This window comes from Hyperolius riggenbachi, chromosome 6, assembly GCF_040937935.1.
Source record: "Hyperolius riggenbachi isolate aHypRig1 chromosome 6, aHypRig1.pri, whole genome shotgun sequence".
Taxonomy (NCBI): domain Eukaryota; kingdom Metazoa; phylum Chordata; class Amphibia; order Anura; family Hyperoliidae; genus Hyperolius; species Hyperolius riggenbachi.
Window position 1 is genome coordinate 218,944,899 of NC_090651.1, and position 27,714 is coordinate 218,972,612.

The 27,714-nt window shown below is 42.7% G+C and overlaps 1 protein-coding gene across 1 annotated transcript in view; it reads left to right on the forward strand.

Moving 5' to 3' along the window:
• LOC137521317 (opioid-binding protein/cell adhesion molecule homolog) overlaps positions 1-27,714 on the forward strand; it is an 838,111-nt gene that overhangs the window by 726,853 nt on the left and 83,544 nt on the right. The window contains exon 3 of the mRNA XM_068240426.1: positions 27,180-27,412. Within this exon, the coding sequence (XP_068096527.1) occupies positions 27,180-27,412 (233 nt within the window). The remainder of the gene's footprint in view (positions 1-27,179; positions 27,413-27,714) is intronic.

Here is a 27,714-nt window from a genome sequence, read left to right on the forward strand (position 1 = left end):
AGGAAGGGAGAAGAGGGAGAGGGGGAATCCTGCCATGGAGGGGGCTTTGAGGTGTCCCGCCACCCACACGCATGCAGGAGCGATCAGACCCCCCCAGCACATCATCCCCCTAGTGGGGAAAAAGGGGGGCGATCTGGTCGCTCTGCCTGTTATTTGATCTGTGCTCGGGGCTGTAGAGCCCACCCAGCACAGATCTTAGAAATCAGCGCTGGTCCTTAAGGGGTGGTAAAGGCTGAGTCCTGAAGTGATTAAAAAAAATGCACATCTAAAGGGAAGTTGGGGATGCCTCTTTTATTGTAATGCTGTCTCTGCACGGAGGAAATGTATCAACTCAGGCAGCTTCTTGTCTTACCACCAGCTTAGTTTGGGAAATCACTGAACTTCTATTGCAACTGTAAACATTTTTATGAATTAGCACACAGAAGTCTAAAATACCGAATGCAGTATTTTCCCGCCCGGATTTTTTTACCGAACATACTTTTATGAATGATAGCGTGTATACTATATACAAAAAACACTCTTGTGCTCAAAATCCAGCATAGTGCATAACATAACATTCACGTTAATCCACTCATCATCTGTAGATGGTAAGTATAAGCGCAGGAGCGTGGTGCATGCATTGCAGTGCGCAAACGCAGACCGTCGGGAATCCCAGTGACGTACTTCCTATATGTCACAGAGCGGGGGTGGAGGGTGGGGGGGTGCCCATGCATATTACCCTGTCAGTGCACTCTGTCACAGGCTAATATGATTGTTGTTTTTTGCGTTGCAGTGGAATGCGGCAGGAGAAAAATCAAGTGTAAAACTAGCCTTTTTGTCATAGAAAAAGACACAAACCCTCCCAGGTCATTACAATATTTTTAGACAACATAACTGCAGTTCTTTAAAGTCAATGTTACCCGACCTATAAAAACAAAAGCCAGATACTCACCTAAGGAGAGGGAAGGCTCTGAGTCCTAATGAGACTTCCCTCTCCTCTCCCGGTGCCCGGTCCCGCTCAGGATCCCCCGTAGCAGTATTCGACCAGTTTGGTCAAATACTGCCACTTCCGCCGCCGAAGGGAGGTTATGGAAGTCTTCGGGAGCACTCGGGCTCCCGAAGACGGGCCACTCCATACTGCTCATGCGTGAGCACCCTCTATGACGCACTCGCGCGTGCGCAGTATGGATCCGTCTGTCTTCGGAAGGACTCGGCTCCCGAAGACTTCCAAAGTCCCCCACGGCAGGGGATTTGAACGGAGGATCCTGAGGGCATCGGGAGAGGAGAGGGAAGGCTCATTAGGACTCAGAGCCTTCCCTCTCCTTAGGTGAATATCTGACTTTTGTTTTTATATGTCGAGTAACACTGGCTTTAAGTTGTCTGTAGTGGATATGGACATGCCAGACAACTGCTTTGTGAGGCAGGCTGATTAAGTAACTGTATAGAAAAAGGCTTTTTAAGTGTGGCCTTTAGTAGTGTACTGTAACCGCTCATTCCCACTACAAAGCATGGTCGGCATGCACTAATATAAAAGGGAGGGAAGGGTGGACTTACCCCCTATGCACTGTACTGACCTGAGGTAGCGGGGTATACCCGTGAATCATGTTGTCCTTTTAAGTGTTTTAAGGGAACCTGAGATGGGGGATTAGCATTAAAATATACATACTTGGGGTTCCTCCAGCCCCCTCCGGCCTGATCAGTCCCATGGCGTCCTCTTCTCCCTCTCCATTTGCCCGCAATTCGCCTCGGAAAATCCTCTGGTCAACGGCCTGGCCGAGCATGCGCTCCCACCGTGATCACGTCGCCTGGAGCATTCTGCACCTGTGCAGTACTACTGCGCAGGCACAGAACGCTCCCGACGACGGGAACGAGGCAAGGGATTGTGCCTGGCTGGACTGCACATGTGCTGACTGGCCACGAGTGACACATTTTCCGGGGCCAGGAAGCCACAAATCTTTTTAAACCGTTTTTAACTTTTTTATACTTTTTGTACACCTCCTCCCTTTTTGCTTTGTTACTTCTGCTTTACTGGATCCCCTAGCCTAGGATATCCCTCCATGTATATCTAGGTTTTTTGGAGAGTGGCCATCTAGAATCCAGAATATGGTACTACCCTGAGTGTAGACATTCTTTCTCCACACATGCTATACTGTGGTTGCTAAGCTAGCAACCCAGGTTTGTGAGTATTTCTCTTTGTTATATTATCCTGATGCCACACCTACAACACTATATTCAGGCTAGAATCTGGCACTTAATGCTTCACCGCAACCTGGACTACCTTAGTGGGATAAAGTACAGGTTTTAAAATAATAAAATTCAGCATTAATTCAAATGTATTTAAACCATTTCCCTGCCAATAAATAATTGCACATTCAGAAGTGTGTTCCTGCAGTCCCAGTGATCTATGCCGAGTAGCAGGAAGTAGACTTTTCTGCATTTATGTTTTTTGTGCATTTTTCCTACATTTGCGATTTTGCTGCGATTGCAATTTTGGAACAATTTTCGGTGCAATTGTGATTTTGGAGCATTTTCATTTTTAATGTAGAAGTGAGCTCAAGATAGATGCTCATCCTGGATGAATATTAGAAAAAGGAAACTATTTACCATGGTGCCAGGCTTCGGACAATGTGTTACCGATACAGTATATTTATTGTGAGAGTGCCAAGTAATGTTTGCTTTTTTTAATTCGTCATTTATAGAGTTTCATCCTGCATTAACTGATCTCAGCCATGTTCATGCGATCCTGGAGCCAACCCTTCCCAAAAGGACCTATGACTCTATTGACTCTAGAAGCAGCACCAGTCCTCTAGCACAGGACATGTATTAGTTGGCCAGTGGTCACATAATACTTCTTCTGAGCAATCTTTTTAAATATATTGTACCTTTTATACACAGATGGTGAAGGGATTGGCGAGAACAGACTTTGGTTAGAGTATATCTTTCCTCCAACAGAAAGGGTTTCATTTGTGCATTGTAGGTTTTCTTCCTTCTACATTTGTCTTCTAAATCTGCTGTGTAAGTTCTGGAGAGCATATGCCCATGTGTTATTACAACACAAATCTGAGAAGGAACAATGCAACACTTGTGCTAAATAAAGAACCTCAGCTGCTAATTTAAAACAGTAGCACATTCCATATATTTACACCAGCAGCTCTAGCTATTATAAAAAAGCAAAGACCCCCTTCTGCACTTTCAGTTGTTCTAGAAAGTATAGAAAACAATCCTTTCTTTGACCTTAGGCAAGGTTCACACTTAGAAAGTGTTTGGTAATGTGAAACATGAACCAGATGTTATCAATGGGTGGTTCATATTGGTTCAAAATTTGTGTGATTATCTTTTAGTTTGTTTGTTCTGTATAGGCAGCAACATTTCAGACAGCCTGCCCTGCATCAGTTTTTTGGGACACATTTGGTACTTTTTATTTTTTAAATTGTGCTTCGGTGGACAAACAAACATGCATGGTGGCTGGTAGTTTTAACACCTGAATGAGCACTATTGACACTATTAACAAAGGTTGCCTGAGTAGCTTAGCAATGAATGGCAGGTGCTGGTCATGAACTAATTGAGCTGTTATTGTTTTGATTTGGTGTGTATTGATTGTTGCAGCTCTTTTACATTTCCAAGACAATATGTTAACCTGTAAAGACCAAGACTTCACACAAACAGTATATTTAATCTTTTAATAAGTGGCTACACACTCTCACTACCATTCAACTCTATAGGAAGGTTTTGGTGGGTTGAGCGAGTTTGAGCCAGTGATACGTATCTGGCCAGGTAATAATATGTATATCATTTAAAGACTTACCTAACCTATCAAATTGTCATCAAAGCTAATGAATGTAATCTACAGCTTCATATTCAGGGGGGGGGGGGGGGGGGGGCAAGTAATAGCTGCTTTGTCTTGGGTGAAAAAATGGCCAGAAACTGCCCTGATTTTGGATAACTGGGATTTTACTGTACTTACTAGAATTAGTGTTAATAATGATATGTCTTTGCATGTTGGTTAGCCAATATAGTACTATAATAAACAGGTTACAGCAAATAGTACCTTGTATTTTAACAACTGACAGTGATAACAGAACAAATACAGTTATATGTAGTGCTATCTTTTGCTTTCTGGCTGAAAAAATGTACAGGAACATGAAATAAATATGGAAATTGTTATTCCTTACCTTGTTTTAGAAAAAGGTTGTTTTGATCATCTGCCGTTAATGCTTTCAGTCAATGACCTAGAAAAAGTATGCAGATCTAGGTTTTGGGAATCTACTTGCTGCATGTCTGTTGCAGGTGTGTGATTTAGAAACTACCAAAGCCAAATCATAAGCCCGCCAGTTGGCCTCCATATTCCTCTTACTTCAAGTTTTGATTGAACAGACTTAAACAGACTAAGAGTCTGTTCAGCCATGTAGATCAAGGATTCTGTGCTGCCATCCTTATGAAAATCTAACCACTTGTCCTGCCTATTCAGTGCATACCCTGTAACCCACAAGACCGCTCTCTTGACATCCTGGTCTTTTCACCAGATTTACATGTATTGTATATTCTTCCTGTACCAGTGCTGATTTGTAGCAACAGATCTGTGTGTATAGTCTTCATATGTATTACCTGCATCTGTCAGCTTCACATATGTATGCTTAGTCACTTGCTAATGTACCTTGCTTCTCCCAGCACCAGAAATCCGTATGGAACACTTCCCAGCACCATATTATTGATTTATTAAGCATCAACATATTCTGTACATCTGAGCATACTGCCTCTTCTATGTTCACTTGCACCCAGCATCGGATCTGTTTGTTCAGTTATGTGTATACCTCCCCACCCCTAGACTGTACACTGAGTATAGCAGGCCAAGTGTTTTTATATAGGCCACTGCAAAGAATCTGGACCCAGGACTTTCTGCAAAAGCCACACAGAACACAACTTGGGAGGGATGTCATACAGGAAGGAATAACAAAATTGCACAGAGAAGAGAAAGATTGACATGCATGGGGTGCTGCACATAGGATGGGAAATTGCATATGGTAGAGGAGGTTCACTGCATGTATGGTTCTGCTTCTGCACATTGGAAGGTGACAGCACAAGGAAGAGGGTTCTGCTACCCATAGGGTGCTGCACGTGGATCAGGGAAGTGTCTGCACATGGGGGCTTCAGTCAGAGGAGGGGTTTGTTGTTGGTCTAAATAAGGCAAAACTGGATATGCATCCATAAGCATATCTGTGTGTAAGTGTATGGTCCTCACCATAGTGTTCCCTGCATATGTAGGCATCATATTTATGTGTACAGTCTTCAGAGAGTTCTGCAGCTCCACACCCACCCCATATTTGTACAATGAGTACAGGGGCATACGTGTTTTTTTTTTTATAGAAGCTGCTACAGAATGCAAGCACAATGCTGAAGGACAAACTAGCGTGACAGCATTCCTCCTGGAAGGTCAATACTGAATGTTTTCCATACCTCTAATACTCATACAAAATGCAGAATTTGCCTGCAGAATTTTATCTAAGGTTATGATAGCGATACAGGTGAAACTCAAAAAATTAGAATATCATGCAAAAGTCTATTTCAGTAATTCAACTTAATAGGTGAAACTAATATATGAAATAGCTTCATCACAGATATTTCAAGCCTTCATTTGTTATAATTTTGGTGATTATGACTTACAGTTATGAGAATCCCATATTCTAAGCTCAAAGTGTCACTCAAATCAGCTAATTAATCCAAAACACCTGCAAAGGGTTCCTATTTCATATATACAGTTGTGTTCAAAATTATTCAACCCCCAATGCTGTAAAGGGTTTTAGGGAATTTAGTGTACATTTGTAATTGTGATCAGAATGAAATCTTACAATGACTTTTTTAAAGAACCAAATGCAACTAAAATGACATCAATTGTTTTTGTAATACAGTATTAAATGTTTTTTGTGTGATTTCTTCATTGACAATTATTCAACCCCTTAAAGACTACCACTCTTAAGAACAGAGGTTCATTCAAGTGTTTTCGATCAGGTATTGAAAACACCTGTGGATGTTAACGAGCAGCAATCAAGCATAATAAGCACCAATAAGGCAGATTTACTGGTGTGTTTACAAACATGGTTAAGTCAAGAGAATGGTCCAGGAAGACAAGAGAAGAGGTGATTTCTCTTCACAGGAAGGGCAATGGCTATAAGAATATTGCAAAGATGTTAAACATACCAAGAGACACCATAGAAAGCATCATTCGCAAATTCAAAGCAAAGGACACTGTTGAAGCGCTACCTGGTCGTGGCAGAAAGAAGATGCTGACTTCGACTGCTATGCGCTACCTGAAGCGCAAAGTGGAGAAAAGTCCCCGTGTGACTGCTGAGGAACTGAAAAAAGATTTGTCAGATGCGGGTACTGAAGTTTCAGCTCAGACAATAAGGTGCACACTGCGTAATGAAGGCCTCCGTGCCAGAACTCCCAGGCAGGCGCACCCCCTTACTGTCTCCAAAGAATAAGAAGAGTCGACTGCAGTATGCCAAAAGTCATGTGGACAAACCACAAAAGTTTTGGGATAGTGTTCTGTGGACTGATGAAACAAAATTAGAACTGTTTGGGCCCATGGATCAACGCTATGTTTGGAGGAGGAAGAACAAGGCCTATGAAGAAAAGAACACCTTGCCTACTGTGAAGCATGGCAGGGGGTCAATCATGCTTTGGGACTGCAGGTACAGGGAAGCTTCAGCATGTGCAAGGTACCATGAATTCTCTTCAGTACCAGGAGATATTGGATGAAAACCTGAGGCTTGGGAGATGTTGGACCTTTCAACAGGACAATGATCCCAAGCATACCTCCAAGTCCAGCATGGTTGCAGATTAGAGGCTGGAACATTTTGGAGTGGCCACCGCAGTCACCAGACTTAAATCCGATTGAAAACCTCTGGTGGGACTTAAAGAAAGCAGTTGCAGCGCGCAAGCCTAAGAATGGGACTGAACTGGAGGCTTTTGCCCATGAAGAATGGGCTAAGATACACGTAAATGGCTGCAAGACACCTGCTTCACGTTTAAAAGCTGTTTTCTAATCTGATTTCCTAAACCATGTAAAAAAGAAAATCTTTCAATTGTTCTGTACATTTGTTTAGTTTTTTTTTTGTTTTTTTTATTCATTCAAATCTGATCGAATTTTCAGTAGTGAATTTTTTGGATAAAATGTTATGCAAATTGAATGCTGTAGGGTACATTGTCCATTTCTGTATAGACCCAAGCAATTTTTCAGTGTTCCCAGTCATTTATTTCATAATTAATGTCTGATAATCTGACCACAAGCACCAGTGACTGGTTAAGAGAAAAGTTAGCGGCATTTCATGAAAATCTGATGGCTTCTACATCAAGACAATGGAGATAAATTGCTGAGGCTTGAAGACAGTGGAGAACACTGAAGAAGTCACCCAGCACACCTGAACTGGATTTTTTTTTTATTTTTGCTATTATGTGTAAAGCATTTGGAAACCCCATTTGGGTGATTTTATAGGATTGAAGGTACAAAACGGAAGACTGTGACTTCAGTCCTGCACATGCATTCACAAAGAGAACTTTTTCATAATAAATTTAGTTTGTTCTAGATTTATTAAAGATGATTTCTTACTGTGGGTGCACCCGCAAACTAGAAGGCACTAACTTTTCTTCAGTCCAGACGAGGGTTGTAATCATTTGCTCCCTCATATATTAATTTTATAGGGTACCCAAGCTATTGCATGTGCTACAATCACATTTGATTTGATCCTCTCTTATAAAACTTATGAGGTAAGAAATCCTCGAACATTGCTACTGGTTTTAGTACTTTTAATTTACAAAATTATCCAGATATGACATTTGATGAAAAATTTGGAAAACTTTAATATAACAGCTTACTTATTGTTGTCTTTTAAATGAGTATTTCTGCTTAGAATCAGTTCAGATCTTTAAGACAGAAATTTTGTATCCTGGCTCGCATGAGATATGCATGTCCTCCACCCATCGGAATTAATGGCTCATTGCAGAACACTTCTTTTCCACGGGAGACTGAAGGTGTTGAAATCACTGACTATCATCTGCTGCCACTTACCGCCCGGGAGCTAGCTAGCGCTCGTCGCAGGTGGTCTACAGGCAACCCCACTATGGAGTTTCATCTAAACGCATTGGTTGCCATCCTCAGACGTGACATGTCACTTTTTCACCATCAGGTAACACCACCATGTGTCAAACGATGACACGTTGTGGAAAATGGCTTTTAAATATTCTGGGTAAAGTTGTAATTTTATATTCAGAGCATATCACATATGCATAGATCAATATGTCATACATAACAATGATGACTTACTACTGTCGATTGTTAAAGAAAATCTGAAGCCAATTTAAATACTTGTTTTTACCTGTTATTTATGTTAAGGAATATGAGCAGTGCTAAAACACAGCATTCCCGTGGCAGAATCAGGGCTTTATACCCCCTAAATCCCCAGGTGAAAAAAATTGGGGAGCTTTGCGTTGTAGCTTTGCTTCTACTGGAATCAATCTCTGCCAATCTCTGCCTCTACACGTCCCTCTCAATCTTCTTTCACTAAGAGGATCGGGGAGAGGCGGAGATACGCCTGGAGATTGACAACAGTAGAGGCAAAGCTACAGCACAAAGCTCTGCCTCCCCAGGCATCAAAATCCATGACCTAGAAAGTCGTGGAATTTTGCCCTGAGATTTGGGGGTTATAAAGCCCTCGTTCTGCCACAGGAATGCTGCGTTCTAGCACTGCTCATATTCCAACATAAATAACAGGTAAAAACAAGTATTTACATTGGCTTCAGACTCTCTTTAAAACTGATAAATAGAAGCATTGTCTTGCAAACTATGGAATCATTATGGAATAGAAATTGGGACCACTACTTCCATTAGGCTTTTTTTAACCTAATGCTCTATTGTTATTGCCAACTGTGTAATGGAATTTTCATAGTATATTCAGCATTCTAACTAAGGACCATTGTTTATACTGTATCAATGGTGCCATCTGTACATGTTCATTTTCTTCAGTAAAGAGTTAATGAGAGAAAAAGAGACAGTTTATTTAGTCACATATCTATAAAGAAGCCAAGAGTGGGTGGATCCACTTGCAGCCTCTGTTTATGTAAATTGCCCAGCAGGCATCTTGGTAGGCATCATCTTGTCAACATATTGACACAATCAGGAACTCAGCCAGACGTTTTGAGCTTTTTTCACAGTATAAAGGGTAAGAAAAATGGATAAGTAAAATATGGATAACAACTTGTGCATCTGCCAACTAATATTTCACTTCCTGCAATACATACAGTAGTTGTGAGGTGCAATGTGTTACAGATGAAAAGTTATGTATTTATAAATGCATGACTTAATGTAACGATTGTGGAATTCTCTCCGTGATCAGCGCACAAGACGTGCGCTGATACTGCGGAAATCCTCCACAAGCGTGTAATTTGAGGAAACCCAGCAAAAGGTGCAATGCACCTGTAGAGGGAAATTCCTGTCGGCAGGTGGTGCTGTGGAGTGCAGAGGAACAACTCCTCTGCCCTACGACACACGCCAGACAGGAATTGCACGAAGGGAAGAAACGCAGGGCAAGATAACCCTGAAAGAGAGAGTTCAAATCGACAGAGGGTATGTGTGTCCACCAAACTAGTCGCCACCCTGCGACGATGAACACACAACCATGAAGACAAAGCGAGAAGGCAATCGCCAGAGATGGCGATTGCTAACAGCGACACAAGACCGAATAAGCACAGATGAGGAATGTATGTATGTCCACCAATCTAGCCGCCAACCTGCGACGGTGGACACACAACAGAAGAAACCAAGTGAGAACGCAAATGCAAGAGAAGCGATTGCGGAAGAGAATGAGCACAGGGACAGATTGTATGTGTGTGCACCAAACTAGTCGCCCACCCGCGACGGTGCATACACAACAGCAGATAAGAAGTAGGAACGCAATCGCGAGAGAGGCGCATGCCCGAGGTGACACAAGGCCACAGCAAGGCAAAGCACGAGAGTAGAAAAGGCACAGCAAATCATACAATAAGAAGATAAGGAAAATAACAAACGCTAGCTAAACGCGAACACCGCACTCATTCGCAACAGTGCATGCGTTTATGCGCAGTCTCTGCGTGATAAGCACAACAGAGACAAGCATGCCTAACTAACCACCGACAGACAAACATGAAACAGAGGACGTGAGCGCTTGCTTAACGGTTACCTCACCGAGCCTCCAGCAAGCGTTCGTAGCAGACAAGACAGATACACAAAAACAGGAATAAGCGAGCGATAGAATCCACAGCACTAGCGCAAGAGGCTAGTGCGATCCAGGAAGACAGGATCCACAGCACTAGCGCAAGAGGCTAGTGCGATCCAAGTACAGCAAGTGAGTAGCAGACCAGAAGGATCCACAGCACTAGCGCAAGAGGCTAGTGCGATCCAGGAAAACAGATCAGAAGGGGCTACCAGTAACAACTGCTGTTCCGGTTAGCACCCAGACACACAGAACGATTTCCTGTCGACCACCGCTGGGACAGGACAATCGCAACAGACAAACAAAACAGATATGCAATCCTAACTGCACTAGGGAAACTGCCTAGTGCAGTTCCAGGAATTACTCTAGGCTAATCTTCAAACAAAGAGCAAGGCTGACACTCCACGTGAGTGTTCCACAGGACTAACTCTTATGACCAGCAAAGAACTCTGGGAAACATAGCTCTTTATACTGCCAGTCATCAAAGGAGGCAGGTAAGGGATTTGCATAACGAGTGTATGCAAATTCCTCAGCAGCAGAACAGACCAGAAACTTGTAATGGAAAAACAGGTCTCTCTTGCAGAGACCTGCAGCCCACAGACTAGAGGAATGGTCAAACAGCTGTCTGCCAGTGCATCCAGCTGAGCGGATCATTACACTTAACAAGATTTTTTTTCATTTTGTATTTAAATGCCTCCAGGGCTGGAGTTGTCTTGATTGAGTGTGTTAAGGAGTTTCAAAGAGTAGGGGCAGCATGACAGAAGGCTCTAGCTCCAAAAGTTTGAAGGTGCACACAAGGGGTGACAAAGTTATTAGATTGTGTGGATCTGAGGTTGTGCAACAAATCCTTCAGGCATCTAGGGCCTAAATTGTGTACACATTTGAATGCTAGTAGGCCAGTTTTAGGGGGAGTCTCAGTTGTATGGGTAGCCAGTGTAGTGAGCTAAGGATTGCTGTTATGTGGCAATGACGGGTTGGCTTGTTGACAGCCTTGTGGCAGCATTGTCTACTAGCTGCAGGTGGTGTAGGTCTTTATTTGGAAGGACTGCATAGCAGACATTGCAGTAGTCCATCCATGGTATGATGAAGGCTTGTGGAAAAGGTTGGAAGAACTTCTGGAGGTATGAGGTGCTTAATTTTTGCAATGTTTCTTGGGTGAAAAAAGAAAACCTAACACCTGAAATTTGATTCCTGAAGTTTAGTTCCCCATTGATCAGTACACCCAAGCACCACACAAAGTCAGAGCTATTTAGGTCTGAGCTCCCTACCTTCAGTATTGCTAATTGAGAATGGAACTGTATAGCTGCCATGCGCTGATCTCTGATGACAAGAACCTCAGGTTTGTTAGGATTTCATTTTATCCAATTGTCATTCATCTTCTCCTGAAGGTCAGTTAGAAGAGAGTGTTCAGAGTGTGAACACTGGATGTCCTCAGGGTCAGCATAAGAAACAGGCCATGCCATGTGCCTTACTTTAAAGGGAACGTGAAGCTAGAGGAATATGAAGACTGCCATATTTATTTCCTTTTAAATAATATCAGTTGCCTGAAAGAACTGTTGATCTCTTTGGCTACAGTAGTGTCTGAATAACACACCTGAAACAGGCATGTAGCTAATCTTGACAGATTTTTGTCAGAAACAACTGATCTACATTCAGGGTCTATGGCTTAAAGTATTAAAGGCAGAGGATTAGCAGGACAGCCAGGCAAATGGTAGTGTTTAAAAGGAAATAAATATGGCAGCCTGCATATACAGTACCTCTCACTTCAGATTCCCTTTAACAGATCCTGAAACCAGTCGGGCACTCATTCCTGTTAGTACTTCTGAGAGCCCTCATTTGATCTGACCTCATTGGTGCCACAACCCCCAAACTGTGTATCATGCTCTGCTGTGGAGCATAGCACAACCAACCATGGCAATTCAGTAGAGTACTCTCTCAAGCCCTATATACTTAGTTAGTGAAGGATGCTGCATACCTTGTGTATATAAATATATATATAGATATATCTATCCAGATTTACCATAAGGCACTGTAGGTACATGCCTACGGGCGCCTGATGATGGAAAGGAGGCTGACTCCCCTCCCCTAGTACCTCCCTCCTTCCCTATGCAGAGCCTCGAGCAGAGAGTAAATGAGATGTTACTCACCCTGCTCTCGGCATTTCACTTATGAGATCTTCCTTTAGTCTGGGGCACCTCTAGCTACTTAATACTGAGGGTACTTCTGGCTACCTAATACTTGTAGCTACCTATGATGGGCAAGGGAAGTAAGGGAGAAGTGATAGCTGGGACAGCCAGCACACTTAAAGGGACACTTAAGTCAAACAAAAAAAATGAGTTTTACTCACCTAGGGCTTCCAATAGCCCCCTGCAGCTGTCCGGTGCCCTCGTTGTCTCCCTCCGATCCTCCTGGCCCCGCCGGCAGCCACTTCCTGTTTCGGTGACAGGAGCTGACAGGCTGGGGACGCGAGTGATTCTTCGCGTTCCCAGACACATTAGCACCCTCTATGCTGCTATATGGTATATGATATATGCCATAGCAGCATAGATGGCGCTATTGTGGCCAGGAACGCGAAGAATCACTCGCGTCCCCAGCCTGTCAGCTCCTGTCACCGAAACAGGAAGTGGCTGCCGGCGGGGCCAGGAGGATCGGAGGGAGACGGCGAGGGCACCGGACAGCTGCAGGGGGCTATTGGAAGCCCCAGGTGAGTAAAACTCATTTTTTTTTTTTGACTTAAGTGTCCCTTTAAGGTGGTCACACACCATACAATTAAAAGTTCCAGTTTTTCACCAATTCAATAATTTTGATCGGTTGTCCCGCAAAATCGAGAGCTTTTCTTTGTTTTCAATCGATAAATCCGATCGAATTTCCCATTTTCGATTTATGGGGATTGGACATGTTGGAAATTTCAGACCGACTTTATCAAGAATTGTATGGTGTGTGATGGATTGTCAATGACTTGATGTACAGATATAATTAAATGTTTTTGAGCTTTCAATTATTTTATACATGACTAGTTGACCTAAACCCGTTTAAAAATGTGCTCTAGGTCTCTTCACGCTTCTACTGCCGCCAGTCAGTGCGCACGCGCACCCGGCTGCCACGCACGCGTCGGCCGCGCGCTCACGTTTGCCCGCTCGGCCAGCTGGCACGCCCCGCGTCCTGTCCCAGTGTTTGACACAGGGACAGACGCAGGGACACTTGCGTTTTGTTATATAGGATGGGGCAAAATTTAACATAGGTGTGTGGCCAGATTTTTGAATTGTTACAATCATTCAGAAAAATTGATTCCTATTCTTGAATTGAACAGATATTTAAAAAATTGTATGGTGTGTGGCTACCTTCACAGTGCGGTTCAGAGGGGGTTTGTCGGTTCATGGAGGGTGAAGTCTAGGGTGCCAGGGCATTTGTGCCTTTATTCAACACTCACAAGCAATAGAACACAGCAGTACATGCATCCAGCTACACCCAAGTGGTCAGCAGGTGCTCGTCAGCCAATCAGGATGCACTGTCATACACCCTTTACCTGCCATACCACATCTAGCAGCCATTAGCATTCAGGTGGGAGGCTTCAGTTGGACGCCATCGCAAGATTGCGTCGCTAGCAGGACCGCCCCGTGCAGGCATCCCTCCCACAGGGGTCCCTTTTTTCCCTAACCGCTCACCTGTCCGCCATGTCCTAGAGCTGAAAGAAAACATTTAAAAACACACGATTGGTTCACACGATGGCCAGGGGCCCCGGACCTCTCTCACTGGCCGGGGCCCCAAGGCCAACATGCGATACCTGGAGGGGAATGCAGGTGGGCCTGGACCTCTCACACCCAGGCTCTGGACCTCTCACATCCAGAAAACCCACCAACACTGCCTCCATACTGAATGCTAAATTCCTTTGGGACCCCTGTGGGAGGGATGCCTGCACGGGGCGGTCCTGCTAGCGACGCAATCTTGCGATGACGTCCAACTGAAGCCTCCCACCTGAATGCTAATGGCTGCTAGATGTGGTATGGCAGGTAAAGGGTGTATGACAGTGCATCCTGATTGGCTGACGAGCACCTGCTGACCACTTAAATGTAGCTGGATGCATGTACTGCTGTGTTCTATTGCTTGTGTGTGTTGAATTTAGCATTCAGTATGGAGGCAGTGTTGGTGGGTTTTCTGGATGTGAGAGGTCCAGAGCCTGGGTGTGAGAGGTCCAGGCCCACCAGCACTCCCCTCCAGGTATCGCATGTTGGCCTTGGGGCCCGGGCCAGTGAGAGAGGTCCGGGGCCCCTGGCCATCGTGTGAACCAATCGTGTGTTTTTAATGATTTGTGCCTTTAGGCTCCTGTAATGTAAATCTGGGCCTGTATGTACCAGTATATAATTTTGCTGTCCTGATATCATGAGAGGAAAATCAGAGGACAGCTATATCCAAATAAAGTAGCCCAGTATAGCCAAAATCCAGCCTTAGTGTATATTCATTTTAGCAGCTGTCATGTTAATTGTATTTTATAATAACTGACAAAAAGCTGGTTTTACAAGGACAGTTTGTGACCGCTGCTTTGTCCTGCCACATAGGAGGACAAAATCTAATGCTAAAGAGGTGGATAATGGGAAGGGAATGTAGATACTCGTGATTAATATAATTATTTGTGATGTATTTTAGGCTCAGCAGATGGGGTACCTCTTTTTCTGTATAGTGAGAGACTACAGAAGCTGGCATGATGCCCAGGGATATCATCACCACCACACATTATTATTATCCTTTCCCTTAGATGTACGTTTCCCCCCCGGCAGTCAATCGCCAATGAGCCCTGCAGCTGATATTCCTTCACATCACTCCTTTATGACTTTAGCAGAATGTCACGTATGGCGTAGCGTGTAAATCAGCAGAACGGTGTTCTAGTACATGTCCAGCAATGCCCAGACAGCTTTCATGCTTGATTAGCAAGATTGCCACATTAATTTTACATCTTGTGTTAACCCTTCTATCGGTCAGCTGTCTCCAGAATCGATGGGTGGTAAAGTCTGCATTATACTATCCACTGGCTGGTTAATTCTGGATAAAGATCGGAGTTTGACCATATATAGATATATATACTGTGTATATACTGTGTATGTGTGTGTGTGTAATTATTTATTTATATAATCACTTGTCCAGAGCAACCAAGGTCAAGTTAAGTAAGAGATAACATCTGATTGCTGTCCCTTGCTTTATTCTTAGCTTTAATAAATAATCCTATCCTATACAGGGAACAGGAGGATAAGTAAAAGATTAAAGGTGTCTGTAATAACAATAACAACAATAACAATAATATTTATATAGCGCTTTTCTCCCTGGGGACTCAAAGCGCTGTTACCCTGCATTATGCAGCCTCAAAGGCTCGGGAAAAGAGTTGAGTTTTTAGCCTTTTTTTTAAAGCTGTCCAGAGAGGGAGCCTCTCGTACTGATTGTGGAAGTGAGTTCCATAGAGTAGGGGCTGCGTAGGAAAAGGCCCGAGCACCAAATGTTAAGTGTATCCTGGGAATAATAAGCTTCATCTTGTTGGCAGAGCGGAGGGTGCGTGGAGGGGCATAAAGTTCCAATAGATCCGCTATGTATTTGGGTCCCATGTGGTGTAGAGCCTTGAATGTCAGCAGGCAGATCTTAAAATTGATTCTCCATTTTATGGCAACCAGTGAAGAGTTTGCAGTACTGGGGTGATGTGTGAGCTGCGGGGGGCATTGGCTAGGAGTCTGGCTGCAGCATTCTGTACTAGCTGTAAGGGGCGCAGAACCTTTTCTGTAGATCCGATGAACAGGGCGTTGCAGTAGTCTAGGCAGGAGGATACAAATGCATGAACCAGGGCAGGTAGGTCTCCAGCTGGGATAAGGTGTTTGATTTATACATAGGCATATCATAATGTGGAAAATATGGAGAATGGTGATGGGGAAATGGGGGGTGTAATTTACAGGAGATGAGGCAAAGTATGGAAAATGCATTGGAATTGCCATAGTGACACCTAGAATAAGTGCCTGCTTTAATGGATCCCTGCAGCATATGCCAATGGTGTTGGGTGCTTGGGCATGTGACAGTTCATCTCACGTTGAAGTGCATTGGTAGCACTCTAGTAGAAGATGCAGAGCTGGATGCACTGTTCTTCAACACTGTCCAGCTGATCCTTAGCCTCTGGCCTATGTATCCTGGTATTGAAGGACCCCCAGTGAGTGGGAATGAGCTATGGTACGGGCATGTGGAAAAACATTCGGCCAACCAAAAACCTTACACAAGCACATTTTAAGTGGGGCAGGGTCTCCCCCAAAACTGCACCCACAACACAGTGTGCCCTGTATTTCTTTTACACCAACACCAAAACTCACTCCCAGCAAAATGTGGCAAGTAAACCATAACACTTCCTCTCTCCCCACAGGCAGGGAAGGCCATGTGTTACAATCCTGTATAAAAATATCACTGTCCCGGTGTTCTTGCATTCATTGTGCCTGGCGCACATGTGCCACATGCGTCTGTGCACATGGCGCGTGCTACATTGCACGCGCGTTGTTTGTGGGCGTGAATGCATTGCTGAGGGTGACGGCCCCACTGAGGCGCACCTTCCAATTGTTTTAGCACCTGTCAATAAACGGGTGTGCTTTTTACTGGTATGGAGAATAATTGGAAAGATGGGTGCTATATACAGGACAAGGAATATTGTGTGTCATAATATAGAGAACACTGATAAAAATGGGTGTAATACTCAGATGAAGGTATGTCAAGTGTCCCATTATGAGGAATAATGAGAAAGATGGGTTTAATATGCAAGATAAAGAATACCATGTCTGGCATTAGGCATCTCATACACATTCTGTTAATCAGTGCACATTACGCAGAGTATCTTTAACAGCCAATCGATTCTAACACTGTGGTAATGAATTTAGAATAATGCCCCTTTAATCTTCTCTGGCTTTGTTATGCTGTACGGACAATAATTAACAGTGGGCATCCCATTCTGATCTTTGCATTTTAACAGAATTCTTTTTGAAGATGTCAACCCTAGTCACCTGACTTTCAGATCTTCCCCTAAACTCTGAAGTCTTTTTTTATTTTCATAACTCTTATTCCTCCCCACCTTTGGACCCATAATCTGTCGTAACCCTTAGGATTCTTGAGTAACTCCCAGCTTCTGGACCCCACAATCTTTCCTATCTTCTGAATCCTTCAGTCTCCCCTACTCAAGGCCTTATTCTCAGCAACTTTAACATTTACTGGCTCACTAATACCTCCCCTATCTATGACATTACAAAGTCTCCCAATCCCTGCTGGATGCAGAGTTGTTAGATGACATCACCAAATAAACCCCAGTGTCAAGATCTGCTGATTGGGAATAATTAAAGGTTGCTAATAAAGTTATAAAGCTGCTAAAACCATAGCTCCAAGGTTTCTCTAGAGCTCTCCCCACACTTTGGAATTCCCTCCCACATCCCATTGGGCTTACTCGCCCCTTGAACACATTTATAAAAACCCAACTACCAGCAGTTCCATTTCCCCTTCCTGTTTTATGTTTCCCTCCCCCACCTCCTAGATCAGGGGTGTCAAACTCAAGTACAAAGTGAAGTTGAATGCTGGGACCAAGTTCTGGGCCAACTTCAATGTCTAGTGGCCCCTCCCTCTCCTATACACCTCTCCCTCTCCTATACAATTCCATGGTGTGTAGTCACCCTCTCCCATCCCTAAACAGTTCCCTGGTGTTTAGTGACCCCGATACAGTTCCCTGGGGTCTAGCGCTTTCCCCCTACCTCCCCCATATGGCTTCCCTGATGACCTAATTATTCACTTTCAATATAGCTTCCCTAGTCTAGAGCGGGTCAGATATAATGCAAAGTGGGAAAACCACTTGCAGGCCAAATTTGATGGCTCTGCGGGCCAGATTTAGCCCCCAGGCCAGAGTTTGACATGTATGTTCTAGATCGTAAGCTTAAATAAATATGGTCCTCTCAACTTTCAGTTTTATAATATGTACTTTTTTTATATGCTCGTTTGTCATCAGCACTCACTGTTTATTGTTCAGCGCTGCATAATATGTTAGCGCTTTATAAATAAAAGATTATAGTAATTATAATAAACTAATAGGAGAAACTGTGAGCCTGATTTACAAGGCCTTAGGATGGCAAAAATTAATTCTTTGTAAATTAGTAGAGATCGCAGGCTGCAATGCAATCATGATGTGCAGAGAACTGTGGCTCTCTGCACATCAGGAACTGAGCATTTATTGAAATGAATAGGGATTTTAGGTGGAGGGCCAGTAGAAAAAGTGAGTATGTGGGCCAGTGTCAGACACAGCCCACCATGGACCCCTGTGCAGCATTATAAAGTGAGCATGGCTACCAAGGATTGTAGAAGAAGAACATAATGATCCAAAAGTATGAGAACCGGCTGCACTAAGTTACATGCTGTAGCCTGTAGGGACTGTATTAATACGGCAAACTTCTTTACTCATACATCACTGAGCCACAAGCATCACTGCTCCTAATGCCACATGAAGGGGGAAGGGGGGGATGTTGCAATGTGGTCACAGCCTTAAAGGGAAGGTCCAAGCAAAAAAAAAAAATTGAGATTCACTTACCTGGGGCTTCTACCAGCCCCATGTAGCCATCCTGTGCCCTTGTAGTCACTCACTGCTGCTCCAGTCCCCCGCTGGCAGCTTTCTGACCTCGGAGGTCAGGGCCAAATTGCATACATTTTTACACATTCCCGCTAGTGCAGGAACATTAACACATATATTTTTACGCGTTAGTGGTGAAACACGTACATTTTTGTTCCTGCACTAGCTGGAATGCGTAAAAATGTATGCAATGTGGCCCTGACCTCCGAGGTCAGAAAGCTGCCAGCGGGGGACTGGAGCAGCAGTGAGTGACTACAAGGGCACAGGATGGCTACATGGGGCTGGTAGAAGCCCCAGGTAAGTGAATCTCATTTTTTTTTTTTTGCTTGAACCTTCCCTTTAATGTGAACCCGAGGTGAGAGTGATATGGAGGCTGCCATATTTTGTTTAAACAATTTGAGTTGCCTGGGAGCCCTGCTGATCTATTAGGCTACAGTAGTGTCTAAATAACACCAGAAACAAGCATGCAGCATGTTAGTTCTGACAATATTGTTAGAAACACCTGATCTGCTGCATGCTTGTTCAGGGTTTATGGCTAAAAGTATTAGAGGCAGAGGGTCAGGAGAATAGCCAGGCAACTGGTATTGCTTAACATGAAATAAATATTTCAGCCTCCATATAACTCTCACCTCGGGTTCACTTAAAGCAGGAGGGAAGATTTTTTTTACCATAGTTTATCAACACAAAAAGATTTATGTTTGAAAAAGAATATACCTTATATTAAAATACGTTTCAACAACATGCAACTCCTTTATCCATGTCTGTTTTTCAAGTATTCGCCATTCTTCATCTGTGTTCTTCCATACCCCTGTAATATTGGGATTGATTCACAAAACGTATCTCACGTTATTTATTAACCCATGATTTATCTCTCCTTAACTGTCTCACGGTAACTCATGATTAATCTCTCCTTATAAGACTTTATGATTCATCTCTCCTTTATATAACTTACCTCATGATTTATCGCTCTTTATATGACTTAGCTCATGATTTATTGCTCCTTTATATAACTTACCGTACCTCATGATTTATCGCTCCTTATATGACTTACCTCATGATTAAACTCTCCTTATAAGACTTCATGATTTATCTCTCCTTTATATAACTTACCTCATGATTTATCGCTCTTTACATGACTTACCTCATGATTTATCGCTCTTTATATGACTTACCTCATGATTTATCGCTCTTTATATAACTTACCTCATGATTTATCGCTCTTTATATGACTTACCTCATGATTTATCGTTCTTTATATAACTTACCTCATGATTTATCGGTCTTTATATGACTTACCTCATGATTTATCGCTCCTTCTCTCTCTTCACTTGTGATTTATTCATCCTTATCTGTTCAATTCCTTAATTAGCTCTCCTTATAGTTGAGCTGAAAAATAAGTAAAGTGAGGTGATTCAAGAGAAGAGCTTTGTGAATGAACCCAATTTTTGCTCAGTTTGAGAACCAACAACCTGTTCCTTGCATTCCCAAAGCAAACTGGGCACTCACCCTGAAGCTGGCATATTTCAGTTTTTGATCTTGAGCAATGAGAATTCTTGGCACATTGCAGCTTGTTACTGTTTACCCTGGTCTCAGTAAGAATCCCCATTACTTTTTTTTTTCTATGTACCACACTTGACTACCCTACATGTGTAGTTTCAGGATCAGGTAATGTGGACCCCAGGTGCGCATCGCTACTTTGGGCGCTGCTATAAGTGGTAATTTGGGCACTAGAGCCCCCTGATAAATTAGTGGGCACTGGGGCCACCCTCTTTACAAACTGCAGTTACAAATAATGCTTCACTCCAGTGGCCAAATTACCACTTGTAGCTACTTATTGCGGCTGTTAACATTGGAGCCTATGGTAGCACCCAAGGTACTGCAGCGCCTCCAGCGAACTATATATGTAGCCGCAGTTTAGCTAAGGTTAGGTATTGCTTGGTGGATGGTGGGGTGTCGGTTAGGGTTCGGCATGGGTTGGGGGTTGTTAGGATTAGGCATCGGTTGGGGGGTGGTTAGGGTTAGGCATCGGTTAGAGGGGTTGGTTAGGGTTAGGCATCAGTTGGAGGGAGGGGGTTGTTTAAAGGGAACCTGAACTGAGAAAAATGATTTAAAATAAACACATGACGTAGCTGCAAATGAATATTACATATTTACCTCACAGTCAGTTCCTCTCAGAAGCTCACCATTTTCTTCTTACAGTGATCCCTTCCAGTTCTGACAAGATTTTGTCAGAACTGAAATATACCAGTTGCTGTCAGTTATAAATCAGCAGCTGTCAGTTACAACTGAATGTACAAGGTAATGTCCATGTTTCCCTATGGTTTAAGTGGGCGATATAACAGTTTACCAGTGTGCTGACCAGGAACCTGGTATAGGGCAATGGCCATTTTCAAAATGGAGGACACAGAATCCCATTGCTCACAGTGGACATAAAGGACGCAAGAGAGGAGAAAGAGATTGATGAGCAGACTACATGGGAGGTAAGCATGATCTGTGTATTTTTATTTTCAGTTCAGGTTCTCTTTAAGGTTGGGCATTGATAGAGGGGGGGTTCAAATATGAATGGGGTCAGGCTAGACAATATAGTAAAATAAAAGTAAAAATTAAGAATACTTTCCTAATGGTAATTTTGCCATTCTACGCCTTTCTGCGGCACCCCATTTTACATGTATGCTAGAGCAACACTCCATATTTGTACGCTACAGTTTAGTTCCATATACATTGCACTAAAATCATGGCATTTCTAACTGAGATAAAGTCGATAAATTCACTTAAGCTGTATTCAGTGATTATTCCGCGCTTCTTGTAAGCTGAACTTGATGGCAAGGCTGATTAGTTATAAGGAGATTTAACATGCTGCCTGCATTGTATCCCACCCGGAATGTTTCCATTGTGCAGCTTCTATTCCGACCTTTGCATTATTAGGCAGAGAATTGAAATGGCAGCTTTATTTCTGCCAGTTTCAACTACCATCCTCTAATTCCCCGGAAAACTTGAGAAGCTATGGGGTCCATACTCCTGAAACCACAGAGAAAAAAAAGTATTCTGGTTTTTTAATTGATCTCCTATGGCTATTACTACTTCTATTCTGACAAGTATTTGTGCTGCTTGAAAGCAAAGGGGAGGCTGGAGCATAGTGGAGCTGTTGCCGCTAGCAACTGGTTTATTGTAGCAATCATCCAAAGCTGTTCAGCGCTTGATTCTTGAATCCTGTTAGACTTCTGCATTGTATTGCAAGGCATGCTCATGTTCCCAGTGACACATATTACCTCTTACAAGAATCGTATTTAGCAGTGCTTTGGCTTCATTCAGCACAGCGAACAAAGAGAGCCCAGAGCTGTTATCATTACTATGCACTGTGACTGATATGTGTGTATAGAGCTTTTCAGGCTTTGTTATTATCGGATATTGAAATATTTTGTCACCCCAATTTGTGTGTCTATTAATCGGGCATTTTCTGGTTGTCATGCTTGTCTGCTAGCACTCTGCCACTAACAATGATGTCAAATGATAGAAACTGACATTTCACTTGTTTTATACTATACAGATGAAATGGAAAATAACCACAGTGGGGATAAATGCATTCATTTATAGAAACAAATACAATTTATGAAACCCCTTTAACATCAGATTTGTTGTGTCCATTCTTCAGTTGTTAAGATCAGGAGACATTAGAGTGAAATATGTGTGTAGAAAAGGCATGGGCAAACTTGGCCCTCCAGCTGTTATGGAACTATATGTCCCACAATGCATTGCAGGAGTCTGACAGCCACAGTTATGACTCATAAAGGCAAGTGCATTGTGGCACTTGTAGTTCCGTAACAGCTGGAGGGCCAAGTTTGCCCATGCCTGGTGTAGAAGATGCATTTGGAGACTGACCAAGGCATCATGCTGGCATTTTTTATAATCTGTTCTTTTATACTTCATACTCATGCTAAACTACTTGTTAATCGATCATGAAGACAACACTTTTAGGAATGAGTGCTGTACAGACACTCTGTAAGCAACATGTATTGCGTTGTGGGGAAGAGAAGGAAACAACGTGCTAATTTGTCACTGTGGAGGATCATTAACGATGCTGTAGAGCAGCTGTACACACACTAGATTCTCAGTTGAGATGCCCAAAAGCAATCATCTTGGATGATAATTGTCTAGCATGCATATGAGGTTTTAGGCTTGGTTTGAACTGCAACAACCCAGCACCCATAGTAGAGCCATGTCTGTATTGTATGGTTATGCTGTACTGCTCCAAGCACTGTAGTGCATTGTAGTGTCTGCTGCCACTAATACCATTATTTAAATAAATGACAAGGTAGTTCACTGTTGGAAAGATATCATACCTGTTGAGAGTGTTCATCCTGAAAACGCAACAGAGAAACCAGGCACATAAAAAATGGGTTTATGTACATCAGCCTATTGAAAACCAACTAGCACATTGAAAACCACCCTACCAGGCTGAGTTATTTACCTGTATCTGTTCCCACCCTTTGATACATGATTGCAATGAACGGAGAGAAGGAAAAGTATATTGCCAGGTTAGCACCATCCTGCTAACCGGGGATTAGTTGTGTGCTCTCCATTGCCTTACTCAAACTTGCATTACACTCACCAACTCATAAGATGGATCATGATTAATTTTTGTTGCTCTGACCTTTAGAATGTATAGACTTGAGGATTGATGGGTCTGTGGCGGAGTGGTTCACGTATTGTGGAGCTATCTGTGATCCTAATGAACAGTTTGCGTTTGGTCATATGTGGTTTGCATTTGCATGCATGTATGTATGGAGTTTAGTAACAGAGCTCTCTATCCAACCCGAGGTTGCAATGGAGGGGAATGCTATGGATTGGGGAGTCTGGTCCAGTGTTTGTGTAATACTATGAGATAGTTTGGCTTGGTGAGATTTATTTGAAGTTTGGTAATACAGGTAGAGCAATATTATATTTTTAGTCAGATGACTTTGGTTCCAATCACTTTATAGAAGTCCTCTTGATTAGGGAAATGTTTTGACTTGTGGTTCATGGCAAATCATTCCCAGCTTTGTCCTGTTTTTTTTTGTTTTGTTTGTTTTTTGTAGTCCACTGCCTGTTCTGAATGCAACGGAGCAGATAAGTGAATGCATCCATAACACAACGCATACTATCAGTCTGCATGTGTAAACCTGCACTATTTTCATAGTATGAACATTTGCTATGTAAGGTGGTAATGTCATTATGACACGTTATCTAGAAATGTACTGTACAATGTGCATTAAGGTAATGTTCGTTACAACACAGAAATGTGAACAATCCCATAGAATGATATAAGCACATGAAGCAACGCAGATAATGTGAACTCACAGCAAAGCTTTACAACAGCCATATGTGGAATATTTAACACAGTTCTTCTATCAGTGAATCGTTGTACAAGTGTTTTAGGGGTTATGGCTTGCTACATGTAAGGGCAAATTAAAGAAACACAATATTAGAGTTTAGTAGTACTGAAATCAGGCAACACACAAGGCTTGTAGCAGAAGCTTGCAATTAAAAAACACTTGAATATCAGGAGAAACTGCTTTTCAAAGCAGGTTGAAATTAATTTTAAGAGTAGTTTGAGTAGGGATGGAGATTAGTCTTGGAGATTACTGTAAAACGGCACAATGAACATACTGCATTTTATCTGACTCTAGAGACCCTCATAGCACTTCTCGGCCTCTGATTTCCAGGCCGGCATTCATCTCCAGAGCAGGGACAAGGTCCTCCAGCACCCAAGGCTGAGACACCAAAGTGCGCCCCTCCATCCCTCCCACCCCAGCCGTCACACACTGATTGCTATTAGACTAAGAGGGCCACAGGGCCCACAACCTCCCCAACACCTTAATATCTAGCTGTCTGGCTTGCAGTCACTGCTATGTATCCCCTTTTCTTATTTCTTTCTACTTCATACACAATTAGGAATGACAGCTGAATGAATTGTGCGCCCCCTCCTACACTGCGCCCTGAGGCTGGAGCCTCTCCAGCCTATGCCTCGGCCCGGCCCTGTTCATCTCTTAGTAGTTTCCTGCCCTAATAGCTAAATCTCAGTGACAGCTGGTATCTGACTGATTAGTCTTAAAATCTGAGCCTGAAAATCACAGCCAGCATGCTCTATTATACCTGCCCCACCGATTTTCTAAGGGTTTGTATACATGATCCATTCCACAAGCAGCCTTTTGGACAATGAGTAGGATGGAGGCGCTCAATGTGCGTTCTATTTTAGTATTTTTAAATACAAATAAAAAATTATATAATAAAAAGAGAGGTAATTGCTTACCTCTCCAGAAGATATAGACACCAGTTCAACTGGAAAAAAGTTTTTATTCAAAAAGCAATCTGACAACGCATTTCACGAGTCATGGCTTGCTTCCTCAGGTACAAAATGCCTTGATAGCATAGGGGATAGAGTGTAGGCTCCTACACTCTATCCTCTATGCTATCAAGGCATTTTAAAAAATGTTTTGTATTTAATAATACTAAAATAGAATGCACATTGGGCGACTTCATCCCACCAACTACCAGTCAGACCTCCTTTGGAGGTAATAGCTTTGCAGTTTTTCTGGAAAGTCTATCGTACTACAGGAGAGCGACCATCCAGTATCCAGCAGGACCTGGAGTACCGAGCAGAGACGATTAATTCCCTGCAGGCCTATACTGTGGTTGCAGGAACTGCAACCCACCTTCGTGAGTACATATTTATATGAGTGTATCCTTCCTATACCTACCTATACTGCACCATTGGGCTCCCGGTCTCCTCCTACTTCTCATCTAAGAATTCTTGGCCCTATATATTTATAAAACCCTATATATTTCAGACAATTAATCTTTCTGACTGATATCCTGACCATTGATCAATCAATCAATATAAGGACACCAAAACATACACACATGTACAATGGTTCTTCTGAAAGATTTTTTGATTTGAATAACTTCCTGTATGTTTCTATATACCATAGAATGATCAGGGAGCTGCTTAATTATACATGCGCAAGAACAATCAATATTTGCCTGCACATCCATTGTCCAATGATGGAAAAAAAAAATATTTTTCATGATTAGTTTCTGATCATTCTGACAATGAACTTACTTACATTCCGTACATTAATTTAGTAAAATACATTTTTATTGCAAATGTTTGCATATAAACAGTGAAAAAAGTTCAGAGAAATAGTTGGCACCATCTAAGTAGTACATATACGTTTACATACGTTCCAGCCTATGTTACAAAAGATCCTTGTGCAGGGCCGGGCCGAGGCATAGGCTGGAGAGGCTCCAGCCTCAGGGCACAGTGTAGGAGGGGGAACACAATTCATTCAGCTGTCATTCCTAATTGCGTTTGAAGCAGAAAGAAATAAAAAAAAGGAGATACATGGAAGTGACTACAAGCTAGATAACTAGAGATTAAGGTGTTGGGGGCCCTGGGGTGCCTCTTAGTCTAATAGCAATCAGTGTGTGACAGCTGGGGTGGAGGGATGGAGGGGAGAACTTTGGTGTATCAGCCTTGGGTGCTAGAGGACCTTGTCCCGGCTCTGTCCTTGTGGTCTATACTGTTACACAACCAAAATATCATGTAAACTTACATTGTAACTGTGCATAAGGCCTAGGATAATGACTCAACTGTTTGAATTGTTTGATATGCCTTCTCTGCACTTTGTGACCTCTTTCTGTAACAGGTTGGTTAACATAGTGCCCCTAAAGGGAGATATATAATCCAGGAGAGGAGTCATAGAATGGATTATGGATTGAGATGGATTGCCAAATAGGGAGGTTTGAGTAGTAGGAAAACTTGAATACTGGAGAAAAGAAAATAAGAAAGAGTAGACAGGAAAAGTAGAGACACGCCACTGTGCTTACTTCCCCAACCTGCCCACAAAAACAGTATATGAAGTACTGATTTTCTACAGTAAGTCTTTGGTTGCCTGGGAATCCCTAAAGTCCAACCACACTGTCCATCTGGTCACAAAGGCCTCAATATTTTCTTCAGCAAACATAGAGTTCCTTCATCCTCATCCAGTCCAGTCATTTTGATTAAATGGTTTATTGATCAGTAATCCCTATTGGCTCAAGTGCACACTGTCCATGTCCAGAATCATGTAACATTCTGTGGAATTTTTGGAGCAAGTATAATGTAAAACATTGGTTACACCTATGTTAAGTGATTATTATGGCTTTTGAAGGGTTCTTTGTGGGTGTGATTTTTAAATGTTGCTATTACTGATTTTACTTGTCCACGGAATTGCTTCTTAATGCTGATAAGAATAGCCATTGTTACATAATTTCATAGATTCTGTTTACTCTTTGTAACCTTATCCGTCCTGTCATTGCAGATGCGCAGTGGACAATCGAGTGACACGGGTGGCCTGGCTAAATCGCAGCACCATTTTATACACTGGCAATGATAAGTGGTCCATTGACCCTCGTGTTGTTCTTATTGCCAATTCCAAGATCCAGTACAGCATTGAGATCCAGAGCGTGGATGTATTTGATGAGGGACCATATACCTGCTCTGTCCAGACAGACAATCACCCCAAAACATCCCGTGTGCATCTCATCGTACAAGGTAAGAGGGCACCACAGTCATAAGACTATCACCTTTAATAATAGGCTATACATGAAACAACATAGTATTTATGAAATAGCTGTGGCAAGTTGGCAAATATGTGCCTATGTGGTGCAGTATAGGTTTTAGTAAGCCTATAAGTGGTGAAGGGGCTGTAAGACTGTCATTGATGTTTGAGGAGGGCAAAGTTTTGTTCATAATGATAGTGTTCCTGTAAACATGGATGCAGAGAATGGGCATAGACAGATGCATATTGAGGGAGGCTTGGCAAGTATAAAATAGAGGTTGCCTTATTTTGATGA